At 41.3% G+C, this 14548-nt stretch overlaps 1 protein-coding gene across 3 annotated transcripts in view; it reads left to right on the forward strand.

The window, feature by feature from the left end:
• CHTF18 (chromosome transmission fidelity factor 18) overlaps window positions 1–14548 on the forward strand; it is a 50975-nt gene that overhangs the window by 15320 nt on the left and 21107 nt on the right. For all 3 annotated transcript variants that reach the window (XM_063315159.1, XM_063315160.1, XM_063315161.1), the window contains 4 exons: window positions 4557–4609; window positions 6298–6448; window positions 11553–11765; window positions 12792–12889. In XM_063315159.1, coding sequence (XP_063171229.1) covers window positions 4557–4609; window positions 6298–6448; window positions 11553–11765; window positions 12792–12889 — 515 coding nt within the window. The remainder of the gene's footprint in view (window positions 1–4556; window positions 4610–6297; window positions 6449–11552; window positions 11766–12791; window positions 12890–14548) is intronic.

Below are 14548 nucleotides of genomic sequence, written 5' to 3' on the forward strand. Positions count from 1 at the left end.
AAATAAAGTATGAAAATCCTTTTCTGAAGATTGCAGACCATCTAATTCTTTTAAGAATATTATCTGAATCATGGCTGTCATAAAGCGGTATACGATAAGGGTTTGATAAGTGACATTTTAAAACTATAACCAAAGGTAGATGGTCACTTTCAGTACAAGTTTCAATAGTAAAATAGGAAATATCTAACAGTAGGCTATATGAGCAAAGAATATAATCTATTACACTTTGACCCCTAACAGAGCTAGAAGTGCACCCCTTTGAATCAGGAAAATAACTTAAACCATTTAGAATAATCATATTATACATGATGCAAAGATCTAGCGTCTTCTTCCCTGCAGTATTAAAAGCTACATCACTAGATGAATGGGGTAAGCACAGAATTGGTGGTAAAATCTCTTCATCATCAAAGCCTAACTTTGAAAACCAATCATGAGTACTGTCTGTAGGTTGAGTCTTGGCAATTGGATTTCTCTCTTTTTGGTGGAAATGTTTCGCTGCTTGTCCAAGCAGCTTCTTCAGTCATGAGTTCTTCAGATCATGAGTACTGTTTCCAATTCTAGCATTAAAATCACCAGCCATAAGAAGTTGATCTGCAGGAAACTTTTTAGTTAAAAATGAAATGTAGTTAAAAAGCTTATCCCAATTGGTGATATAGTCACCACCTTCTGCAAAGTGGGGTAAGTAGACATTAACGATAATAAAATTTATAGAAGTTAATACCAGCCTAAATGCTTGGGCTATTGTGGGACAAGAGTCTAATGATAGAATCTGTACAGCAAAGTTAGCATTCACTAAAATTGCCAAACCAGCCCTATGACAGCCCTTACTAAAAAGTTTATAGGCTGGAAGGAGAAAGTTTCTAAAACCATTTAAATTAAAAGGATTTGCTGACCAAGTTTCCTGTAATAAAACACCATCAAAGGAAGTTAAGAAATTACTAAAATCTGAGGTGGAGAAACATTTTGTTTCTCCACCCTGCTATATTCCAGGAGACCAAACTCAATGATCCAGAGAAGGTATGTATTCTTAGTCGGACTCAGTTACTGATTCAGGGAATTGGAAGGATCGTCAAATATGCAGCCATTTTGTCAGATGGACTTTGGAGCAGAATGTGCAGCTTCCATATTTACAAAATTCAAATCAATCAATAGATCCTGGGTGTTAGGGATGGCCTGACAGGACTCTGAGCCTTTAGGAGTCGTTAAAATAGACTTTGCATAGAGCCTCGATGGGGAGAGGATCATGGTCTCTCATTCGTTGAGGAGCAGGAAGCTTCGTCATCTCTTATACTTTGAAGTCTATTTTTTATAAATTCCAATCTTTCTAAAATCGTTTGTTGGTTCAAGGTAGGTAAAGTTCCGAAAGAGTGAAGAAGATCCTCTTCGATTGAGTTATCTAAAAGGTTATAGAGCGTACAGTTCTGAACTTAGTCCGCTGTTCACCAGTAATTACTAGTGGCTGTTGGGATTCTTTTACAGTCCTATCAGTCGAAGCCAGCTGAGGTGACATTAACTCCCACCGCTCTGACTGAAATTCTTTGTTGGCTGGTTTAATCGCCGGCGTCTTGGGGAATAGAGCTTTGATTATTGTGTTGACAAAGAAACGTCCTGGAAAAATCCCTTTTGTCCAGAGGTACTTTTTATGTTTTTGGATTAGTGAAGGCAGTCTAGCAGACTTAAATACTAACATAGTTCTTTGTGCCCATGGGGTATAATTAAGGGGTTCTATTGATACCAAATCAATCAGTTGAAATTTAATACGAAGATGATCATGAAGATGGGATTTAACCTGGGATTTATATTTCCAGCTTGGTATTTTCCCTTTATAGCTGCAAACTGTTAAACATACTTTGGTTGGTTGTAGAACCAAAGATTGAATGTTGTCTTTACACTCTAACAAAATCTCTGGTTCGCTGCTATTTCTCCGGGGTACTTCACTCTCCTGATGATAAAGTGGATTTTGAAATAACCGCTGGGATCTTTGTTTAGATGGCGGAGGAGGAGCCTGGTGATCCTGATATATTTGAGCAATTTTAATATGAAGCTTCTTCTGGTTTTGGAGAGTTATACTGCTGACAGGACCTAGAGCTCCTCGATGTTTACTCTTCACCGGCCTTTTTTCTTATTCATTGTTTTAAATAGTTTTAAATTTTAGCCTATTTTATCTTACTGGCAAGCCTTTGTAAGCTTGAGGTGAGATAATTTACTTTTTATTATGCCCTGCTGGCTGGCTCAGAACCAAAAGCGGGAGTATGATTCCTGGCAAGCGTTCCAGGAGCATTGAGGAGCTGATATCACCAGCTTGTAAAAATCTAAAATAGAAGACTTTTTTACCTCTAATGATAAAAATGAAGCTCGTCGGTGGGATCTGCTATCAGTGCAACAAACTGTCATGAGTTTGCAGAGCCAGCCGACGGAGATGTATCTAGGAGAAGCAAACAGACGCTGAAGCTAGGCCTGGGGAGGGGCAATTAAAGAAGCAGTAGGCATCTTTTCCTAATAGGATGCTGGAGTGGGAGGAAATTGACAAAGAAAATGGGAAAGAATTAGAGGAAAAAGAAGAGTTAGAGGTGCTCGCCTTTGAGCAGCCTCACTTTGACTTAATCGCTCAAACAGTGAAGTGTATTTTTGTGAATATGAAAGAAACTGAATCTCATCTTTCCAGTCTTATCACAGATATGTAATTAATGGGATAGATTAACTCATTTCCTTGGAGAGTGTATCAAGTCTAACCCCTCTAGCTTCTATTCTGATTGGGGAGACTTAGATTGGGCCCTGATGACTTTACTTAGTATGTTAATTTCCGTGGCTATCCACCCAAGGATGATGATGGATTCCCCTTTTTACCAAAGCTTGCTAAAGATAAAAGTAATCTCACTGGATTTTGTTTAGCCAAGTTATTTACCCAAGATTATCTGTACATTCTTAATTTGATAATACAGTATCAGATGATCAGTCAGAATTCACTTATTGGCAATAAAATGAAACTTGTGATTGTTGCAATCTGTTTATGCAAATTTATATATTAAAGTTATTTAATTTCACAAAATGGATTCTGCAATTACTATCCCAGAAGATTTCTCCACTTATTTTAAGTATAAAAAGTAAACTGTTGAATTTGCAAAATTAACATTTCAAATGTACAAAATTTAAAACTTGTATTTCCCAATTACTTGGGAGGTCAGTGTTTTAACCAAACAAATACAACTTCAATTACTGTGATATGATTGCTTTTCCTTAGAAAAATTGCTGTGGATGCCAGCTGCATTTAAGTGAACCTTTGGGGTGTTTTGTTTTTTTGGGGTTTTTTGCCCTTAATCACTCACAAAAATCCATCGTTCTAATGGAATCCTAGGGTTCTGGGGAGCACAGTTTGAAAAACCCTGCTTTAGAGAACTTTGTGCCAGCTGTCATGGCCTCTGGTCAGAATCCAAATGCTGGATATTACAAGGTTGTTATTGCTCTCATTCAGCAATAATCATCTCTACATAGACCTTTGTCAACTTTTCCCCACGCAAGTCATTTTTTCATTCCTTGGGGCACCAAGGTTGAAGACTTCCTAGTTTTCATTAAACATGACTTTTCTATTACATCTGAATAGGGAGGACCTGGAACAAGCCTGGAGCCACAGTTCAAGTTGGCTTTAAGATCCTGGTTTATTAACTAGAATCTCTCAGCCAGGTTCTACACTAAGGACTTATGGCTTCAACCAACAAGTCTCCAAGTGTGATGGGCAAAGGAACACACAGAGGGCTTTCATTGTATACAAATTCAAAAGTGGGATGTTTGAAAACTTTGTGTTCCTCTGATATTGTCCAGATGAGATGCGGAATGTGGTTTTACTGCATATTGCCCCTGTTTACATAGCCGGTTCTGTTCTGTAATAAACGTCTCTTGGGTGATGGAAGATAAGTCTCTCAATTTTTCATTTTGTAAGTGGTTGAGTTTACAAAGCCACCATGTAGTTTTTTCCACTTAGTCCAATGTGTGAACCCAAGCATAAGCATGTAACCAATGGCTTAGCAAATCATGCGAACTAGACCATTATAACTTGTTTAACAAACCATGATTAATATATAATCATGTATATAATGGATTGTATATAGAGGACTATGACATCTGGGATGCACAAATCAATCATTTCGGTCATAGACCAGCAAGGATGCACAAATCCAGATTGACAGTTAGTTAACAGCTAGGAAATGGAGAGCCAACTTGGTCTAGTTGTTAAGGCTCCAGGCTAGAAACCAGGAGACCGTGAGTTCTAGTCCCGCCTTAGGCATGAAAGCCACCTGGGTGACTTTGGTCCAGTCACTCGCTATCAGCCCAACTCACCTCACAGGGGGGTGGTTGTGGGGAAAATAGGAGGAAGAAAGAGTATTAGGTATGTTCCCCACCTTGAGTTATTTGTAAAAATAATAAAGGTGGGATAAAAATTTTTTTAAAAAATGCTACCTTCTAGTAGCTGTCTGAGTCGTCACAGCTCAGATCTAGTAGTTCCATTACATGTAAATCCAGCATTTTATTCCTGACTTTATCCTCTGTTTGTATTTCAGCGCCAGAGGCAGATCCTTGAGTCTTCGCAGCAGCTGATGAAGGTTTTGAGCAGGTGAGCTTCATAGCTCCTCTTTGGTGGGACTTTCTGGTGGCCTAGGAAACTGCTTTGCCAAGTGAGATCCTTGGTCTATATTGCAGACACTCCGCTTTTGTGACCTGATGTCTTCTAGCTGTTTTGGGCTCCCAACTCATATCACTTCTAGATAACAACACCATAAGATAATCAAAGCCCTTATGTGAGTTTTTAAAGTGGTGCTTTTGTTTTCTCAGGTTAGTGTCTTTGATAATAGCTCTGGCTTAATTTCCCCTTTTTTTTACTATTTTAAAAATGTAAACTGACAGAATTCTGAACTTGAGAAGAAAAGTTGTTTTCCCAAAGTAAGGAGTAAAATTCAGGCTGGCTTGTTGAGCTACCAAAGTTGTGCCCAAGTTTTCAGGCTGAGCCCCTGTGGATGCCTAACTTGGAGTGACTTGTTGGGTTCACACAGTATGTTCAATGATGCTTCAATGAAGGGAGGTAGTCTGTGGTTGAGGGGTAGCCAGTGAGTATTAAAACATGAGCAACTTCAACCTTGGGTGATCTCAAAGAAAAGCTAATGAAAGCTAGATGATTAGTACTTGGATAGGAGACTCCAGAGGAAATCCCAGGGTTCTAGACTAGACTGGGAAGATGAAAAAGCATCCCAGGAAGAAGGCAGTAGCAAATCACTTTTGTATTGTTGCCAAAAATATATGGGTGTGTCCTTGTACCTTCCAGGAATTGAACTTGACTCAAGGGGGTCTTTAATTTTGTGCTTCCAGCATTCTAGAATTCCCAGCTTCCCTTTCCCAGCTGCCACTTTCTGACTTTCCCCAGACAGTCTGTGGGGTAAACAAGTTCAAAGGGGAAAGGTGATTTGCCATACGAAGGTGGCATTCACCTAGCAGCAGTTGGCAGTTCCTTAAAGAAACTCCATCTTTCCCTGGGCTTGTGTGGCTTCACTTTCCAGCTCCCACGTGATCCCAGGAAAGGATGTCTTTGGCTTAAGGTAGTTCCATTATAGATGCTGTGATCCACATTTCCCCCTTTGAATCTGGGAGAAATCCAGACCTATCAGATCATGTTGGATTTTACTCATAGGTGAAAGTTTCCCAGGTTGTATTTTTTATTAGCTTTATGGGATATGTCTTGGACAGTGCTGGAGCATTCAGTGGTATGCTTCTTGCTTTAACCACAGCTGTGCATACATCAGAAAACCCCTTAATACCTTTACCTTATTTTCGGAAGCAGAGATTCACCAGGGTTCCATAGTTCAGAAACTGCTTGAACACTTTTGGGTTGAAATCTCCGAAATCAAAAGTAGTCACAAAATGGTCCATTGAGCTATGTTTCTTTGCCCTTGATTAGCAAGATAAGGATCCATTATGCAGAATGCAATGCCTTACTTTGAGTAGCTCATACAGATTGAAGACCGTGTTTTTTTTTTCTTCTCTTTTCCTTTTTTTTTTTTTTTTAGAGTTTTAGTTTTTTAACATATTTGTTAAATTACTGCACTTTATACCACCAAATTCCAGAGTCTCATGGTGGTTTTTGGTAAAACAAAACCAAATTAACTGACAAGATTAAAATTGAAACCATAGATGCAAAAGAAGCTGGTTTAAAGTCTTTTTAACAGCCAGGCTGGAGCTGAGTTCCCTGCTTTACAAGAAGCTTTTTCCAAACGCTCTTTCAACCAGATTCTCCTTTCTGCCTTCTTGCAGACTGGGGGTGGAGGAAACCCAAGATGAAGCCCCTGTGCCTAATGGAGGAGAAGAGAGCAGTGGCAGATTGGATGTGGAAGCATCTGCCCTGCACTCCCTCTGGGTTGACCAGTTCACTCCCAGGCGCTACGTGGAGTTGCTCAGTGATGATGTAAGTGTCTCCTTTTGTGCATCCTATTGGTCAAGGGTGGGCAGCTGGATGCTCTGCATATCTTTTTGGACTACAGTTCTGTATTGCTGACCATTGGCTATGCTTGCCCGGCTGATAGGCGTGGGTCCAACTATCTTGAGGATGGGTGGATGTGTGGAGATGTTGCATAGTGCAATAAGGTTAGTTGGATATAATGTTCCTCAAGAGAACCCTGGAATTCTTCCTGTATTACATCCTTTCCCTTAAGGTTTGGGGAAATCCATGGAGTGAGACGGTCTTGGTAAGGTGATTTAACCATGCGATAGGGTGGGACATGCCAAACCGTTCAACAAGACACTTTTTTGGTAATCTATCATGGTCCATTGAAAGTATCTTCCACCCATAGTTGAAGACTCAAATTGTTATAGAGCAATGGTTGGAGTGGATGCCTGTTTCAGCTCTAGCTGCAGAGGCTGGAGTCCCAGAATGGATCTTAGGAAGCGGGTCTGGGCTTGTTCAAGTAATGATGACTGTGACAGTTCTGCACCATAGTTCATCATTCATTCATTCATTCATTACATCTATATATCTGCCCATCTTACAAACATGACTCTTATAGGTGTTACTTTAGCTTTATAGACCTTTAATATAGGGACTAGGGTACCTGGGTAGTTATAATTAGGTAATTTCAGAAGTGTTTTAGAGCTGGCTGAGGCCTTTGTTGCACTTCTTTTAAGATGGTTTATCCATGACCCTACGTTGCTGAGAGCTACCCCTAGATATGAGAAAGAGTTGACTTGTTCTATAGGTTCCCCATCCAAGTACCAGGTGTGTTTAGTATGCCTCTTTCCAAATACCATAATTTTTGTCTTTGCCTTATTGATTTTCAAGGAATTTATGGTGCAGTAAGCATCCAACTTCCAAAGTAGTCCCCTTAGGCCAACTTGAGATTATGCCATAAGGACCAGATCATCCGCATACAGGAGAATGTTGATAGATTTATCTTTGGCATATGAACATCCTGAGAACAGAGGAATCTTGGGATGTCATTGACATAGAGGTTAAACAGCACTGGGGCCAGAATGCATCCTTGTCCAATGCCATCGGTAGAAAGTATGTTGTGTGTCAGAATGCCATTTGCTCCTATACAGACTTTCAGACAGGTGTTTGTATACAGCAGCCTTTCTCAGCTTTTTGACCCTGGAGGAACCCTTGAAATATTTTCAGAGAACCTCTGCACATTCAGGCTCAAATACAGGCCACAAGTTACAGAATTATTATATTCACTTCATGTGTAGGCATGTATATATGCATTAACAGTGTTCTTAAACTGAAAATGAATGAAACTTACCTCTTTAATGTGAAGTTGCCTGAATTTGAAATAATGTTTTAAATAAATCATGATCTCCCAGGGAACCCCTAGTGACCTCTCATGGAACCCTAGGGCTCCATGGAACCATGGTTGAGAAACCCTGGTATAAAGAGCCTTAGTCAGGCATAGGAGTCTGGGTACCATATCTAGATCATCCAGTTTCTTTCACAGAATGTCTCTGTTAATAGAATCAAATGCTGCACTAAGGTCGACAAAGGTGGTACATAGCTGATGTATACTTCGTTATAAGATGGTATAGAGCAGTTGTCTGCAGTAGAGCACTCAGGCCTGAACCCTGCCTGTTCTTCTACTAGAAGTTTCTTCTCATACACCTAGCCCTCTATTCTGCTTAGGAGATATTTGGCATACATCTTAGCCACTATGTCAGGTAGGCTTATAGGTCTATAATTTCTGGGCTCCCTTTGTCTCCTTTTTTGACTGTAGGGCCTACAATAAGCAATTCCCATCCCACAGGAATATATCTGGTGTTATCTAAGTAACTGTCATCTGAGAGAACAGTAATGGTTCTCTAGTAATGGAGCCCACCAGTCAATCACCCTGTGGTTTAAAAATCTCAGCATGCAGAAAGGAGGTGTCATGAGTGCCGTTGAGCTGAAGACATCAGCGCAATGGCACACATGACAATAACAAGGAAACAGGGGAAGGGGCTCAAGATAAGTAGCCATCAACTTACAAAGACTGAAGGACAAGAGACAATGGCTAAACGGATCGCGAGGCACACCCAAGCTGTTAGCGCTAACGCAACGGAGATCGCCCAGCTGACAGCAATCACCGGAGGAATAGGGAAACCGATGATGGGCGATCCCGGAACGCCAGCGGGGCCTCGCAACCCCTGGACAAAGGGGGGTGACGTAACCGCGAGTGAGGGGGCGCTGACCGGCGCGGGGTATTTAAACCCCGCACCGGCGCGCTCCTGTCACTCTCAGCTTTTTTCCTATACTGTATCTACACTGCGAATAAACCAGAGCCTGTTTCACGGAATCAGCGTCTGTGTATTACTCGGAGGTAGGCAGCGCATGACAGGAGGCATCAGGAGAGGTGCCTTGTCAGATTTTAGAGAGTGTATGATAACGTTTAGTTTCTGCTGTTGTGACTAATGGCCAAGAAGGCAGTTTGTTCAGAGAGGGAAGCTCAAGCTTCTGAGTTGAGGGAGAAGCCTGTTTAGAGTTGTCATAAATTACCATAGTATTCCTCCCATGTTGAGGCTGGGATGGGAATGTTGAGGAAGAATTTCTGTTCCTTCAGGATGCCAGATACAGTGTTCTGGAATACGATTGAATTGGGCCCTTTTGTTGAAATTTCTAGTTCTGACCATATAGAGGCCATAAAATGGGCCTTGTTAGTGGCTAGGAGCCTCTTACAATCATGTCTAAGCTTTAACACCTTAGTGTGGTTTGTGGTAGTGGGGTGTCTTTTAATCAAGTGCATAGTTGCCCATAATGTCTTTCTTCCACCATAGCATCCTGGATCAAACCAGTTAGATCTGATGAGCTGGTTATTTCTGGAAGGAAATTTATCTGTTGGAAAGTTTTTTTAACATGGATTAGTATAGCCGACCAGTACATTGTTGGAACCTTCAGTAGGTGAAGAAATCTTTGCTCAAATCTTGAGCATACACTGAATTCAAGAAAGTAGATAATGCAGTGGTGTTTACCGTAGCCTGTTTGAGGTGCCTATCTTGCCTCACTTTGAGGTTAGCTAACTGCTTTTTCTCATGGGATGTGCCTAAGCATAAGTTGGAACTGCTGAAGAAGTTAACCACAATTAGTTGATGGTCACTACCTTCCTTCACCTTGACCTGGACATCTGAGAAGGGTCCAGTTTTGTTGTTTGAGACACACATGTAATCCAGGGCACTGCTGGATTTCCCAGAGTGAAAGCGGTAAGGGTTGATGTAGTGAGCTTGTTTGCCTCCCAAAATATGCAGATTGCAGTTATGGAGATTGCAGTTCTATATTGGAGACCTGCAACATTCCTTTTAGTGTCTCTGGAGTGCCAGGGGATGGTAAACGTAAGGTAGCCTTCCACAATATCACGTAGGTGAAGGTATTCATACAGCAAGGGCCCCACTCTGGTGCTGAAATTGCCCAGTGCAATTATGACAGCTTTAGGGTATTTTAAGCTCGAAAATTGAGAGAACGGTTTGAGCAACAAGCAGGCTATGTCTAGCTATGAAGTCTGCTACATTGCTGTCTTTTAAATGTAGATTAAAAGACTAGATCCTCAGGCTTGCTTGAAGTAAGCGGTGCTGCTGCTGAGCAGACAGCAGCTGTCTGTGGGGAGGGGGGTCCTCCTGTAAAGATGAGGGCAGATCTGTAAGTTGGTGGCTTTTGATCTCTCCCTGGAGATCCCATTCTAAAATATCAAGGAGAGGGTTTGCATTGCTTGGTTGGTTGGAATGTATCTGTCAACTTTCAGCTGTTTTAGGAGTTTGGATGAAGACTGCATTGCAACATGGGCGCTGCCTTTTCTTCCTCCCCTCCATATTGACAGCATTCCTGTTCTCCGATCTGCTTGCACTATGTGTCAGAAGGTTCAGGCAAATGGTGAGGAGTTTAAAAATTAAGATTAAAAAACTGGAGCAGAGTAAAAGCAGTAAGGTAAAATTGAATAGTATAAATAAGGTAAAAGGCAATAGAAGCAGCCTCTCTGAGAGAGCTCATTACAGGAGGTGTTTCCCTGTCAGCATCTTTCTTCCTCCTGCTTAAGTTTCTTCTTGTTATTAAATGTTTAGACCAGTGTTCCCCAATCTAGGCAGTTTCCAGGAGTGTGGAACTAGCCCACATGGCCACTGTTGAGAATTCTGGGAGTTGAAGTTGCCCAGGGTGGGAAACAGTAATGTAGACAATGTAAATTCAGAAGCAGAAAGCAGGATTTTAATGGACAGTTTTGTCTAGTGGTTAAGGCAACGGGCTAGAAACAAGGAGTCTGTGAGTTCTAGTCCCGCCTTGGGCATGAAAGCCGGCTGGGTGACCTTGGGCCAGCCACTCACTATCAGCCCAACTCACCTCACAGGGTTGTTGTGGTAGGGAAAATAGGAGGAGGAAGGACTATTAGGTATGTTCGCCGCCTTGAGTTATTTATAAAAAATAATAAAGGCAGGGTAGAAAATGAATGAATGAATTTGTTTCTGTAGGAAATTACATTTTTTCAGTGTTTTGCATAGCTCCTAGAACAAAGAAGACACTGCTGACTGCTATGTTACAGATGGGTCAAATTGCTTTCTAGTTGTACAGGCAGACAATACACATCACACTTGAACCAGGCAGGCCTAGCCTGCAGTTCCCTTCGAAAGCCTTCATTAGCAATGGCCACTGGAGGGCTCGTGTTTTTTTCTGGGTAACAAGTGATGTGTCTGTGCATGTGCACTTTTGTTGTCTCTCAGGCTGTTTCTGTGTCTTTGTGTGTATGTGTGCCTTCAGAAGCACCCTGCATACAGCATACACTTCTTTTAGCTGGTATCTTCCTTTTACCAGCTTTTCCTCACAGACCAAATTGGTCCCTTTCTGCTCTGTTTTTGGAGAGTTATCCTGCTGACAGACAGATGGACAGTCTCATGCCCCTTTATGTAATTTTTTTCCCAACATTCCTTTGAGTGTGGAAAGAATAAAAAGGTTCCAGGCCACTTTCACCCACCAAAATAAGGGCCTGCCTGGGTTAATATTCCTGTCCTGTTTGCAATGTGATTTATGTTTCCTTGGAGTTTCATCTACCTCAACATCTCTGACTTAGTACACAAATCGGTGCCTCCTGAAATGGCTGAAGCTGTGGGACGTGCTTGTGTTCGGGAAGGAGGAACCCTGCAGGAAGGCCCTGCTGCCCTCTGGGACCCATCCACCTTTCAAGCCTTCCAGAGAACAGAGAACCAGGTGGAAGACCAAAGCACAGATGACAGAGGAGGCCTTGGAGGCTGAGCTGGACCGGCACAATCGGCCAAAATGCAAGGTGAGGAAACTGGTCACTGTGGCAAAGATCTAGTTGAAAGCATAAGCTTTGTAGTTCATGTTTATATTGTGCTTTGGGTTAGTCAGATCATTTCAAAGGATCCTGGCCCTGTAAGCTTATCCATTCCTGACAAGAATTCCTGTCTTGCAAGCTGAAAGGTGCCCAAGACCAGTGAATTCACAGCAAAAGTTAGATCTGAATTCCAGATCTGGTGGGTTGTTGTTTTTTCAGATACACATCAAATGAAAGCTTTCCATATCCAGTGAGACAGCATTTTACTGCTGCTGCTGTCTGCCAAGCCTCCAAGACAGGCGGAAAATCTTCTCTTCCTCATGGAGGAGGCACTTGGCCCTGGCTTCACCCCCTTTCTGGCTTAGAAGAGAAGGGACCGTGTGGCCCTAAGTTTTTGGTGCCAACTAGATTTGGTGCTACTGTTGAATGCTGCTTCCTTTTTTCTCTCCCTTGATTCCTCCCTTCTCTGCTGTCTCCTCATTACTTTCTGCTGCTTTACCTTCTGCTAACCCATGCATTCTTTTGGAAATTTTGGAAATTATACCACTATCTTTTTTTCCCTAAGAGCTTATACCTGACAGTTTAATGCACATGGTGTCTACATTCACCCAACAAGCTAAACATAGCTCATAATGAACAGTGGATAAGGCACTCACCCTGTGAATAGACCCAAGATCATACCATAAACCACCATCAGTAACATTTTGCCAGCTGCCTTCCATAGTTGGGTTCCCAACCTCATTGCAGTGCCAGGCCAGGTGAGTAGTCCCAGACGATCTTTACTCCCAAGGACCTGTCTGTGTTGCAGGTGTGTGTTTCTGCACCTCTCAGCCTTCTGACTCTACCTGAGTGACACCTTTGGGGAGTGGGTGTTGTAAAGGCTTCAGCATTCAGCCCTTGTCCCCTTCTCTAGTTTTTAAGCTTTTGACTGTTGACTTCTTACACCAGGTTGAGCAGCAATGAGTTCAGATGACACTGTAAAGTGACTCTAAATCGCTCTCATTTTGCTTGTAGGTTGCTCTCCTTTGCGGGCCGCCTGGCTTGGGGAAGACTACTTTGGCTCATGTCATTGCAAAGCATGCTGGATATAATGTGGTAGAAATGAATGCCAGGTAACTCTTAGGTCCTTTTTTGCAGCTTTAATGAAGTTGGACAAAACTGCTGGGCAACAGAGTGGTGAAATTGTGTGCCAGAACACACTCAGTATATAAAATAATTGTAAACCCCTGAGCTCAGCAACATGGGCTGCTATTTCTTTTCTGTGATGTGTTGATCACTGATTTGACAACACACAGTCAATGCTGTCCTGCAAGTCGGTCACGTATCCATGCGAGCACCTGCTCTGTTCTTTTGTAGTTGGTAAGTAGACCTCAAAAGTAGCAAAGACAGTGTTGTTCCCTTAGGAGGGTTTTCACATAACAGAAGGGAAGAGATGCTGCTGAGCTGAGCTGAGCTGGAGAAGGAGGAGGATGCCTGGATGGATCTGTAAGCTTTGGCCATTGAAGATTTATTGTTGATTTTAGCAAGAGGAATGTTGCAATAATGGAGAATATATGTAGCTCAGGATTAGGTTTCTTCGGTTTTCTCTGCTTGGCAGAAATTTCCTTGCAAACATTCATTACCTTCCTTGGTAACATCATCAGTCGGATGTGGGGGAGGTGAAGTTTGTTGGTTGTTTTTTAAAAATGGTTAAAGATATTTTATTTTATTTTATTTTATTATTTTATTTATTTATTTATTTATTTATTTATTTTATTTTATTTTATTTATTTATTTTATTTATTTTATTTTATTTTATTTTATTTTATTTTATTCTATCTATCAAATTTATCACCGCCCATCTCCCAAAAGGGACTCTGAGCGGTTTACGATAAAACATAAATAAAAATATAAAACTATAAAAACACTATAATACATAATACAATAAATATAATAAAAACCATGATGGCTGAAAGTTCTTTAGGATTTGCAGGCAGAGCTGGGTCCTGCTAAGAAACTAACCATCCCCAGGAATGGCTACTCTCCTTCCCGCCCCAGGCATAATTACAGAACCAGGTCTTTAGCTGTTTCCTAAAGTCCAGGAGGGAGGGAGCCAGTCTCACTTCCGGGGGAAGGATATATCTTTTCCAATAAAAGGCATATACAATCCTTGTAGCTGTTATCATTCAATACCAGTTCAATATATTTTGAAGAAATATGTGGTTTGGTGAATATTGTGGAACTTTGCAGCATTGCCACCACATAGAGAAAAAAGATCCAAACTGTTCATTGTGCTTTTAGTTTTTGGGGGAGAAGAAGCTATTCATTTTAGCAGTCATGACTGGAATAATGTACCAGTGATAAAACATTCCAGTTCTAAGTATAATGTTTGAGTTGAATTTAGTATTCTTTTTCCATTCAGATCTCTATGTTGTTGTTTTTAGTTGCCATCAAGTTGTTTACGACTCATAGCCACCCTATGTATAACAGAGCAAAATGCTGTTCGGTCTTGCGCCATAATTTTGCATCCATTTGATTGTACAGTCTTCGATTCATTCAGGTTCTGAATTGTATCTCACTGATAGATTATAGATTGTGCCCAATAAATGTTCGGTATAAGATTTTCAGATTCAGTCAGATTTCTCAATATTCCCCTTGTTTTGTAGTTCCCTTGTTGTGCTGCTTATTTGAGAGTACAGGTGGTCCTCACCTATCGAACACCTGTTCAGCAACTGTTCAAAGTTACGACGGCACTGAATGAGTGGTACTTATGGTCCTCATACTTACATCAG

Source organism: Candoia aspera, chromosome 14 (assembly GCF_035149785.1).
Source record: "Candoia aspera isolate rCanAsp1 chromosome 14, rCanAsp1.hap2, whole genome shotgun sequence".
NCBI lineage: Eukaryota > Metazoa > Chordata > Lepidosauria > Squamata > Boidae > Candoia > Candoia aspera.